At 46.4% G+C, this 12291-nt stretch overlaps 1 protein-coding gene across 1 annotated transcript in view; it reads right to left on the minus strand.

Annotated features, from left to right (window-relative positions):
• Positions 1–12291, minus strand: part of KIAA0368 (KIAA0368 ortholog) — a 67871-nt gene that overhangs the window by 609 nt on the left and 54971 nt on the right. The window contains exons 38-50 of the mRNA XM_009328999.1: positions 11638–11727; positions 11058–11124; positions 10224–10315; positions 10047–10113; positions 9620–9811; positions 8459–8667; positions 7918–7961; positions 7164–7356; positions 6400–6544; positions 5159–5264; positions 4911–4999; positions 3105–3176; positions 1–2266 (exon numbers count right to left, since the gene is read on the minus strand). The exon at positions 1–2266 is cut by the window's left edge and continues 609 nt beyond it. Coding sequence (XP_009327274.1) covers positions 2127–2266; positions 3105–3176; positions 4911–4999; positions 5159–5264; positions 6400–6544; positions 7164–7356; positions 7918–7961; positions 8459–8667; positions 9620–9811; positions 10047–10113; positions 10224–10315; positions 11058–11124; positions 11638–11727 — 1506 coding nt within the window. The 3' untranslated portion in view covers positions 1–2126. The remainder of the gene's footprint in view (positions 2267–3104; positions 3177–4910; positions 5000–5158; positions 5265–6399; positions 6545–7163; positions 7357–7917; positions 7962–8458; positions 8668–9619; positions 9812–10046; positions 10114–10223; positions 10316–11057; positions 11125–11637; positions 11728–12291) is intronic.

Genomic DNA, 12291 nt, shown 5'->3' on the forward strand with positions numbered 1-12291 from the left:
CTAGTGTAAATCCCCAATAGAGAAATTCAGGTTGCTATTGACAATGATTACAGTTATTCTACTTGCAGTCATTTGACCGTATTAGGCGTTGCCTCTGAATACTCCAGTCCACAGTGAAAACTCAAATTACCAGAGACGTGGAGGCTCTTGCTTTTCTGTTACTGTCACTCACCAATACGGAAAAAACCCAAGTCAGACAATGAACTGCTACAGCAAAGCATCACTGGTAATACTCGTCATCTAATACAAAAAAAAAAGAGCACTCATGACACTACATGTCATGGTAAGCAAGTTTTTAAAGATGCTGCAAAGTGATTTGCCCGGTAAAATATCAAAATGTACACTGTGCTCGATAGTTCAAACTACACGTAAACAAAGAGCAGCTCCCTGCAACAAGGTGTAAATCAAAACGTTATAGCACCAGCTCCCAGCACCAAGGAGTTGCCCGCTGACCAGTTCTAGTGTACAATGCAATAGTGCTCGCTGAGGTTTCTGCTACACGAGAGCCACAGTGGGACAGCTCTGCCCATTTCTTGCTGACATTTTCTTACCAGGCGTGCACAAATTACATTCCTCCCTTCCCGTGGAGAGCGAGTGAGTCAGACGACGAGATTGTTACAGTACCAGAAAACACTGAATGGGAAATGGCACCTGAGGGAAAAGTAGGTACTGCATACCTGATTCTGAATACATGGGCATGGAGGAAACGTGACGTTATCTGAGCAATCCTCTCCCTAACAGATCAAATCTGAAAGGAGCTGCAGACTGTAAGAAAAGAAACAAGCCTTCCTATGCTGAAAGCCATGGACGTGGTATTGCCCACACTAATGATTTTATTTCACCATCAGCAAAGCATTTATCCCCAAAAAGCTGTACACCTACTGGTCAGGTTATGGTGCAGTGCTAACTTTACACTATTAAAAGTCTGTTGCTATAGTGGTCAGGTTTATCTGAGGAGGGCAAAAAAAGGAGGCAGGCAGCATGGCCACATCATCATATAGCAATTTTACTCCACGTTAATGCAGATATAATCTTTCTTCTTAAGTGCAAATTAAAAAGTATTTGCTAGAAACCAGCATGACTTGGGCTGCGGAGAAATGACAGATGATTCAGTTTCTTACAAATATTGACAAGTCTAAATCATTACAGGTTTCCAAAGCAAGGACAGGGTTACGAACAGGAAGGGGATAAAACATTACCACTATTAAAAAAACGTGTCATTGCAAACTTCGAACACTCTTCAAAAACATACCTAGAAAAGATTGTTTTCCTATTTTTTTTTTTCCTGCAGCTGAGTCGTGTCCATGCAAAACAATTTTGAGAAGAGCAGTGTTCCACCCGGGCACCATCTAGGCCCAACTTTGTCCCACACAGCTCAGTAAAGTGCTCTCTTGTGCATCCTTTGAGGAAAAAAGCTCTCATTTAACATTTGGGAGGCCGAGGTTGCTAGCTGGGGAAGGCATAGTCCCGGTCAATCCATGTTGAGGTCAGAGAAGGAGGAAGGAGCAAAGTTAACAGTTCTCTCTGCCTTTCGTAACTCACAGACAACAGGCTGCGAGGGGGGAGCAAGCAGGAGAAGCAGAGGTGGGCGTCAGGTGAAGCCCTGCCCCGGGGAAGCCACGGGAGTTTAACACGGGCTTCATCAGGGGAAGCATTTCGTTACAGGTAACAAACACTAGCTCTGCTGCAGAGTGCCGAGGATTTACTGTTCAGACACCAGGTAACAGCTCTCCACACGCGACATAAGTGAAAATCAAATACGCTTTTCACTTCCTGTGCTGGTGGTTTTTCAACAATTCCTTTGACGGACAAAGGGGATCTGAGTAACATTCTTTTGCCGATTTAAAGGGGAAAAAAAAAAAGCATCTTGCCCTCAACATTTTTTATGTTGCACACTTACAAACATTCTAGGGCAGATCTTTAGAGGTATTTACTGATAAAACAACTAACCATCAGCTTAAAAGAGTAAAAATAACATTAACGGGGAAAAGAATTTAAGGCATTTTTTATTTTGGCCAGGAACGATGCATGCTACAGAGTAATCTTAATTTACCCACTTGGCTTTCAGACCACTGCACTTTTTTGTTTTTGTTTTACATGGCACTTTGTTGTTTGTGTTTTACAACTTAGTCGAGATTTTCAAGTGTTTTCTTCAATACAAATGCCTTCTCTTGTAGCTCGGGTCTGCTGTCTGACGCCATCGTAGACAACGAACGAATGAGGTGCTCTCTGCTTTCTGGTGTCAGGCTTTCCCACTGCTGAGCTTCTGTGTAGATAAAGACAGACAGACACCAGACATGAATACCAGAATGCCAAAAAACCCCAGCAGGCCATCTCCATCCCCAGACAGGCCAAAAGAGTGACTGCTTCAGCATCTCACTCGCAGTCCCTACTGCCCTTCCAGGAGGAGGCAAATTCAACCGGGCACACAGGTGCCTGTGCTGCCTCCTGCACAGGGAGTCATGCCCAGTTAGACTAGGCTTGATTGTCTAAGCTTGTAACATGTGAAAACGAGGGCCTGAAGAACCAAATGTTTCCCACTTCGCAACTGCTTCAGGTAATGCAAGAAGATTCTTGCTGGAATAAAGGAAACACGAAGTGCATAACACAAATCCAAAGGAAACATTTGCTACGGAACAACTGCAGGCATGTATGACCTGAAGACCTAAGTAGACTCATTCTCTGAAGTAAATTCTGCAAGGCTTAAATCCTAAATTAACAATGAGGAACTAAACTTGGCATTGAAAGGGTAAAAATTACTCTTCTGCACAAACAGGAGCCCTCCCCTCTATGGAGCTTGCACATAATGCAGAACGTGACTACACACTCGCCCTGTGTGCTCTCCCTGTGACCCTCCTTGCTGGACACTCCTCACCCAAGGAGTATCCAACAGTACTTCAGACCTTGACATTATCCGCAGTTACTTCAAGCCCCCTCCAAGTTTCCCGAGTCACCAAGCACAGAACTCCAAGTCCCAGCCGCCCCAAAATCACCCAGTCCCGCAAGCAGAAGGCAACGCCATCTCTCCAGGGTTCCAGGCCACACTGCCAGGCGCCTTCTTTACCAAACAGTGGCTCTCCCGGGTGGCAAGCAAAAAGTCTCACCTTGCAGTTTGGTGAGCAGCAGCTGTATCACAGACAAAGCTTCTGTTCTTATGGAAGCGTAGCTTTTGTTTTCTAAGGGATTTAAAAAACAAACAAAACCACAACCACATTGAGAACCAAAGGCACACGAACTGTACAGAGAGCAGTAACCACCGTGGTCTCCAGACCACTTTTGTTAGCGCAGCTCACTGCGCTCATTTGTGCTGGCAGTCTGCAGTGCTCACCAATTAGACACATTTGAATGGCAGAAAGTGACCAACTAGAGGTTGACACGTGGACTAAACCTTGTGCACCGCCTCTGCTATTACCGCAGCGCTACTGCTCCTTACACATGCTGAAAGGCAACAACGCTGGCATAGCTGCCGCGTGATCACAGACAACTTCTGTGCATAACAGGCTGTGCTTTCGGTGAGCTGTAATGGCTATAAACCATCCAAATTTTAACAAGTAGCATTAAGTGAGGGTACACAAACCCTAGGCCATCAAGCACAAGCTTGTCACAAAAAGTTATTTGGTCTCCTGAGCTAAAATCTTGTTCGAGTCTCATTCCAGGAGGATTGATAGTTAGAAAAAACTTTCCCCGAAGGGGTCTCTGGATTGGTAGCTAGCTCTAAAGTAAGCGCTGCCTTTATGCATACCAGAAACAAGAGCCACATGCGGGTATGAGGAGACTTGGGGCACTGTTACAGTCACAGGACAAGTGGGAACACTACCAAAGTAATAAAAAGCCCCACGACTGTCAACATTACGTAGGTAGCACTTATATCCTCATGGGGGCTCTGCTCAGGGAGAGCACAAACTGCCTCAAAGCCTTGGAGCTTCATGCTCTGGCTGGCTGAGAAAATTTTGGGTCTCTCCAGTGCATATGTATCCAAGAAGTCTGAGCTGTGGAGGAGAAAAACTTGTGTTTCATTAAATAGCTTGATTAGGTGGGGTCCATCTTCTGCATGGAGAAGATTACTACATTTCCGATTTGCACTCCTGTCCTGGTTTCGGCAGGGATAGAGTTAATTTTCCTCCTAGTAGCTGGTCCAGTGCTGTGTTTTGGATTTAGTGCAAGAATAGTGTCGATAACACACCCATGTTTTAGTTGTCGCTAAGCAGGGCTTACACTAGTCAAGGACTTTTCGGCTTCCCCCGCTCTACCGACTGAGAAGGCTGGGGGTGCACAAGAAGCTGGGAGGGGGCACAGCCAGGACAGCTGACCCCAACTGGCCAAAGGGACATTCCACACCATGTGACGTCATGCTCAGTACATAAACTGGGGGAAGCTGGCCGGGGGGGGCCGCTGCTTGGGGACTGGCTGGGCATCGGTCAGTGGGTGGTGAGCAATTGCATCGTGCATCACTTGCTTTGTGTATTCTTTTATTAAAATTATTATATTTCCCTTATTAAACTGTTCTTATCTCAATCCACGAGTTTTCTCACTTTTACTCTTCTGATTCTCTCTCCCATCCCACCGTGGAGGGGGGAGAGTGAGCGAGCGGCTGCGTGGTGCTCAGTTGCCAGCTGGGGTTAAACCACAACTCCTGAGAGGTTGCACAGAGTCTGCTGTCTGCCTCTCCCTCCCCTTTCAAAGCTCTCTTGCACCAGAGGAATTTACTTCTCTGTGCACAGCACCCTGCATAGTACTATCTTGAACAGCTGTGATAATCAGAATTATCACAGCGCAGTGCAAGGAAGGACAAAATGTTATCTCTGACAGCTTATGCTTATTCTGCACTTCCTCTACCAGCCAACCCCCAGAGGAAGAATATATTAACAAGCAATTCATCATTGACCACAAACCGGGAGAAGTCTATTTACCTAAAGAATGGGTGATAGATGAACAGGTTTCCAACAGTATTTCTGTCAAAGCCACTGGGTCTGAGTGCTCCTCATCAAACAGCATTAGCCTGTCAAATGCAAAAACACTGTCAGACACCCTGCATCACTGGGACAGAAGTCTGCTCTACTTCCTCTGAGAATCCAGTGCCGTCCTCAATTTCATTAAGCAGTTTGAAGCAACAAAGAAAAGAAGTATCACCAAAAAGTATTGCAGAAAGGAGAATTACCCTTGAAAGTAGGCATTCATGGCTTGTAGCACTCCAAGCTGCACTTTCCATGTGCTGAGTTTCAGACGGTCACACATTAACTTGCAAAACTCTTGGCGATAGCAACCTACAGAAAAATAAGGATGTCATTGTGTTACCACGGGGAAAGGCAGAAGGAAACACTTCCTGCTCTGTCTCCCAGGTGTTCCTTGTGCTCCTCTCCAACTGACATCAAGCTAGTCATTGCACGTGACCAAGTCAACACCCTGTAACAAGTGACCCTGAAAATCTTCACCACATCAACACTCTCATTATCTTCCAGTGTTTGTTAAACAGCTGCATTTCACATTCTGGCATGCTAATAAAAGCAACCTGGATTTTTTTCCTGATATACCCAGTTCTTCCACCTTGTACCAGCTTTAATGCAAACATAAATGTGAGCAGAAGTAGGGTGCTTTTGATTAGGCAAGCCACCTCAGGCATCCTGCTTGTCTTCAAACTCAGAACACTTTGGTGAAGTGAATTTAAGACAACAGTAAAGCCATTTCCACAAGGGTGCACCACTGTGGGAAAGCTGTTGGGGCAGCTTTATAGAATCATAGAATCATAGAATCATTAAGGTTGGAAGAGACCTCCAAGATCCTCGAGTCCAACCATCAACCCAACACCACCATGCCCACTAAACTATGTCCCTAAGCGCCTCATCTACCCGTTTTTTAAATACTTCCAGGGATGGTGACTCAACCACTTCCCTGGGCAGCCTGTTCCAATGTTTAACTACTCTTTCAGTAAAGAAATTTTTCCTTACATCCAATCTAAACCTCCCCTGGCGCAACCTGAGGCCATTTCCTCTCGTCCTTTCGCCAGTTACTTGGGAGAAGAGACCAACACCCACCTCGCTACAACCTCCTTTCAGGTAGTTGTAGAGAGCGATGAGGTCTCCCCTCAGCCTCCTTTTCTCCAGGCTAAACAACCCCAGCTCCCTCAGCCGCTCCTCATAAGACTTGTTCTCCAGACCCTTCACCAGCCTCGTTGCCCTTCTCTGGACACGTTCCAACATCTCAACATCCTTCTTGTAGTGAGGGGCCAAGATCTTTCTCACTAAAGATCTTGCAGGCTGCAGGCAGCAAGATCCTGCACCTTCTCAAAAGCCTCCCCACTCCCCCCATGATCTCCAGGTCCCTCCCTCCTCCCCATTTTCATTTTTAGAGGAAACAGTTTGAGCCAAGAAATTTCACTCTGCACATCGTCAGCTGACTTACGCTGTGTCTCCGGGCTCCTCGGCCAGGCTTTGCCCAGGGTCTCGAAGGCACAGATCAGGGACTCCATCTGCACCTCTTTCTCCCTCGTGTCCTCGTCCTCTTCATCATGCTTTGGTAAACCCGTGCCCATGCTCTCAAGAGAGTTCTGTGGAGGCCATGGGGGGAAGGTATGATCGACAGAGGGATGAGGGCAGGCTCACTGCCTGCACTTCAGTGCAATTCAGTCTTCCCTTGCAGTCTGTGCACACCGGTCCTTGTACCCAGCCAGTGCCTCCATACAGACGGAGCACAGGCCCCCTTGGCCACCGGTAGCTCTGGCGCTATCGGCAGCCTGCAGAAGTGCACAGCAGGCTCGGTGGCCTTGCATCCAAACATCTCCCTGTGCTATACGAGTCCCACTTGCAGAGCTGCGAAGCACTGCAGATACTAAACAAAAGCACCCTACACAGCTTCCTAGGAGTCTCTTGCTGCCTGTAGAACAGCCAGGAATTAACTTTTAATGCTGTATTGGGGTAATGCTGGACACCACAGGAAGGACTATGCCTACAGAACAGTTGGGCTAATTCAGAATTTGGGCAGCAGAGGTATAGCCCCCCCAGGGCTCACCCCCGGTCTAGTATTCAGGCCCACTGAGTGTGGGGTATTCCTCACATCAGCAGCCTTCTGAGCAGAAGCCTGGTGTGTACGTAACAGCATCAGCCGGACTGTCACCACTTGGGTGTTTTGTTTCGAAAGAGGGAAAACTCAAGAAGCTGAACTGTCACCTTCTTTATCATGGGAAAGACGATATCTGCCAGCTCCTGGAACCGGTCTTCCTTTGTTGCCTGCAGCACCCCAGCCACACAGCGCAGTGCCACCATCTTATACTTCAGGTTCTCTTTCCGACATTCTTTCAGGACAGCCTGGACAATATCATTGACGGTGGGCTGGCCAGGCACTGACTTCTGCAGCTCTGCACTGAAACACACGGCACACAGAAATGATCAGACCCACATTAATCCCTTCCCACAGATAGGAAGCAATGCCTGTGTCCAGGCACAGGGTTTCCTACCAACAGTTGTAACTGAAGTTACACTCTGGTGCTCTTCTTCAGTCCTACCCTGTCTGTTCTCCCCGTTTTTCTTTCCTGTCTTTCCTCATATGCTTCCAATGCACTTTCCCCCCTCGCTCTTCTTCAGCCTCTTCCTCTCTTTTCCCCTTTAAGGTGTCCATCTTTTCCCTTAGTCTCTTCTTTCTTCTTAGCAATTCTGGCCTCTCAACATCCTCTTCCTTGCCCTAAATCAACCATTTACCTCTGCAGGTCCCTCTGAAGCACCGTTTGTCCCTCCCAGCTCTCACCAGTGACCCACACATTGACAAGCGGAGTGGAGAGCGACTCCTCACATGCTGATGGGAGATCAGAATGGTGTTCACAACTTTCTAGAGTCTCCTTAGCACCAGACAGGCGACAACACTGTGCAACTACCTCCTCTTTGAGATCCCAGATCCTGAGGGTACCACCTCTTTCAAGACACTTACTTGCATGCAGAGACGACACTGGCAATGGCCTTTAACAGCTCCTCCTGCAATGAGTAAAACAGATACCACTGAGAAATGCTACACAGCCAAATGGCACAGTCCTGCCACACAGGGGAAACCTTTGTACTCCACTGCAAGAGGTAGTGGAGAAATACACCTATGACACCAGCCTAGAGAAGGAACGTCTGGCTCCTGCCACTCCTGCTCTAGAGGCTGCAGAGGACTTGGCTTTCCACTTGCACTGAACTGGCAGTGGAAAGGGGCCTTGTAGCACCTCTGAGCACAAGCTAGTACCCCTCAAGGCCAGAATATGGTGCAGCGGAAGTAGTCTTAAGTGGGAACCCAACTCCTAAAGCAATCTGAACTCCACCTATTTATCGTCCCTGTCATTTTTATGTCTGCTAAATGCCGGGCAAAGGCAGACTCCCTAAGCCAGAGTTCCTACACGTGCTGCTCTGCAGCACAGAACATTGCATTTCCTGGCTCGAGGGCCACGTGCTGGTGCTCACAGCGATCCACGAGGTGCCAGTTCCTTTTTTACCTTCCCAGTCCAGGTTCTCCCAGGCAGGCCTTGCAGCAGCGCGGAGAGCACTATTCCCAGATGTGGTGGTACAAGGGACCCTGTCTGTTTGGCAACTGATGCCATGGCAGCTGCTCCCTGGGCTTTCATCTTCCAGGACTGGGACTGCAGAGCCTTCTGGGTAATGGTTATCAACTCCTGCATATACAGTCTGATGCCACCCTGAGTACCTGCACGTCAGACAGAGGAAAACCATAATTTTGCCACAAAAAAACAAGACAAAAATCTGATCTTATTTAAAAAAAAAAAAAGAAAAGAAAAAAAAGCAGTTACAGATTTATCTTTTTTTTGGTCATGAAACATATCAGCAAGGCCTACTTCAGGCAAAGGAGTGAAGAATTTCTCCCAGGCTGATTGAAGATGGGTTCTGTTTTCTAGGTGCTTCCAAACAAAATCTTTAGCATGTATCTAGACAAAGAGGTCGTCTCAGTCCTTCCATATGGCAGACACTAGACATTGTGTTAGTCTGTTTCTAAGGAATATAACTAACTTTTTTTCAAGAACAGGTCACAGGAAAACTTTTTTGCAGCTCCTTTCCCAAACGCCAGAAAAGTAATTGGTGACTGAGGGACAAGATCTGAAATCAGGTCAGAGAAGGAGCCAGCAAAACCATTTCACCACGCATCCAGATCTTCCTCTACCGTCAGAAAGCATGGCAAAATAGCCCTTCTATAGTGTAGATTCATTCACTTAAGTTAAAATCACAGGCATCACCAGAGAGATCTCCAACCTGAGACACAGGCCAAAGTCCCCTGTAACTTCAGAGTGTGCAGCAGCCCTTAAAGGCTGGCATCAAAATTTCCAAAGATGTCCAGCTATCTGCGCCACGATCAGGGCCATATTACAGTGGCATTCAGTGCCTCACAATCTTTAAAATACTTCTCCTGACTATGTCTGTGTATGCTCAGCGATCAACACCTCTGTAATGATTTTAAATAGCCACAGAGAAGCTAACCTGCCAAAACTCATACAGTACATCTTTAGTAAGGAAGAAAACGGAAACAAGCTTTCCACATCTCTTACCATGAGAACTCTGTATTTCCAAAATGGATTTCCAGAAAGCATGGTTATTTCTTGCCCCATGCTTCCCAGAAAGCTTTTACCACTCTTAACACAACTTACCAGGTACATTTTCCTGCCAAACTTCAGTCCACAGAGTAGAATTCTCTTTCTCTCCTTTCTCTTCATCAGGAACCTCATGCATGCCAAGAAAAGCCAACGGCAGCACATGTTTGGCATGGTTCTTCACTACGTCTGGACTGTAGCGTCCCATAGCATGCACAGTTAAAGCACAGCCTGTTCTGTAAACTGCCTCTGAAAGAACAAAACAACCACACACTATGACTGGGAAGCAGGATTTTCCTTTAATAGCTTGCTCTGCCTCTTGGGAAGCAGAGGAATGCACACCATTGTATGATGATGCATGGGAAGTATTCAGCCAGTGAAACCAAGCATCACAATATAGAAGTGTTTCTTTACCAGCTTTTGCTATCACCAGGAACTTTTTGTGCACTGTATTCTGTAACTGAACACGCCAAAAGCAACATACCTTCCTTCTCCATGTACCAACTGCTGAGTTTGTGCAGCAGCTTCTCAGTGCTACTGTCCCGGGAAGTCTGTAACAGGAAAGAGACTGAAATCACTCAAACACTTAAAAAAAACCCCAAAACCCACAAACAACAAAAAAGCAAAATAAAACCTAAAACCATCTCAAACCCCAACTCACCCGGACTAGATGCCCCATAGCAAAGGCAAAAGACTTCTGTACCACGCTGTTGCGATCAGTCAGGCCACTGAGTAAAGCACTCATAAGTTTGCCTGTTGGAAGAGACTTTGCTTTATCAGAAGTATCACGTTTTTATTGCTGTGGCAAGAATGACAATAGCCTGCATTTCACTAGATTGTCTGAATTTATGCATTTTTCCTCATCGCAAGTTTGCGGGGTTATAGGTCTGTCTGGTCCTCATGTTTAAACAAGTGCACAGCATAACACAGCAAGGCTCAGCAGAAGCTGGTGTTATGCTGGCCTCAGCCTGCACACCTTGACTGATAACGTTCCCGTGACGTGAGCATCTCAGCTGATCATGGTTTCAGCTTTATTTCTGTTTTGCAACAAAGGTGACCTTCTCTGTACTATCAAGTCACAATATATTGTAAAGAGAAGCCTAAGATCCAAGGAAGCAAAGTCCCTGTTTATGGTCCTTCCATAGCTCAAGTTGAAGGAACAAGTGCTTACTGACAGTGCTGCACTAACGCAGGCACTGTTAGTCTGCTCCAAGAAAGTCTAGAGATATTTCCGTCTGCTCCTGCTGGGCATGAGGGAATTCGCTCAACTCCTTCCTCTGCCCCTTCCAACCCGGTGAGGTATATAACATCCCCAGGACCTACCCCCAGCATGCCAGTCTCATAAGCACAAGGCAACTTCAAACAGCTCTCTGAGGAAAATACACACGTAAAGATCATTCTTGTGGTAAAGTCAAGGGCCAATAGGGAGGAAATGCTACCTACAGAACAGCAACAAAAAACACCTTTAAAACCTGACACTAGAAACAAACCTTACCTGAATAAGGTGTTAAGTCCTGAGGACACTGTGTGGTTAATGACACAATTACACTGGCACAGCCTCCCTGGAAGATTGCAAGGGAAAACAAAGGTAAGCTTAAACAATACTAGCCCCTGGTTATTACTGTTAATACTTGCTGCGGTGCTATATGCACTTGTATGACATGATCTAGGCCCACCAAGTGTCTGACCTGATAAGCCATGAGTCAAGGGTAGAAGCAGAAAAACAGTTTGTAACAAATGAATGACAAGAATTGAATTAAGAAGTAAAAAAGCTACCAGGACCCGTACTCAGGATAGATGATCCTGGAAGATTTACAGCTATCAAGGACAACCTTCTGCACTCAGCTGTCACAGAACACAACAGCCATGTAGCCCAGGGGAGGTTAAGGCAGCACAAATTTAGGAAATCACAAGTAACGTAGGTGGATTGAGACTCAGACAAAAAATGACTCCAGTATGAATGAGCCCAAGCTGTCACTTTTTAAAAGAGACAGTCAAAAGAACTGTATTTACATTGACACTGCTCTCTGTTCCCTTCTCCATCTCCAAATGAACTATTAAAATCACAGGCATACCTTTGTGCCAAGGCCTACTCCACTTTTGATCAGGTCACACAGCCGAGGAACCAGGTCACCCAGGACGGACACATCCAAATACTGCAAGCTCTAGAGAAAGGCAAGGGACCGGGGAGGGGGGGGGGAAGGAAAAAAAAAAAAAGGAAAAAAAAAGAAAAAAAAAAAAGGAAAAAAAAAGAAAAAAAAAGAAAGGTAATGGTGGCAGACATAAGCTGGTTTACTTCCAGCTGAGGCCTGCCTCAGCTCTGCAGGCTGGTCTTCAGCTGAATCGTAAGAGTTTGCTGCATGGTGGGAAAAGGCACCACAAAGTGGCTTCCACCACATATAGATTCTTTTGTCCTACTTCTATGCTGAGCTGATCCTGCTAAAATTATCATTTGCTGGAACTGATGTAGAATCACAGAATCATAGAATAGTTTGGGTTGGAAGGGACCTCTAAAGGTCATCTAGTCCAACCCCCCTGCCGTGGGCAGGGACATCTTCAACTAGATCAGGTTGCTCAGAGCCCCGTCCAACCTGACCTTCAATGTTTCCAGGGATGGGGCATCCACCACCTCTCTGGGCAACCTGTGCCAGTGCTTCACCACCCTCAGCGTAAAAAAATTCTTCCTTATATCTAGTCTAGATCTACCCCCCCTTTAGTTTAAAGCCATT

The sequence above is a fragment of the Pygoscelis adeliae genome, unplaced genomic scaffold (assembly GCF_000699105.1).
Source record: "Pygoscelis adeliae isolate BGI_AS28 unplaced genomic scaffold, ASM69910v1 Scaffold127, whole genome shotgun sequence".
Lineage (NCBI taxonomy): Eukaryota > Metazoa > Chordata > Aves > Sphenisciformes > Spheniscidae > Pygoscelis > Pygoscelis adeliae.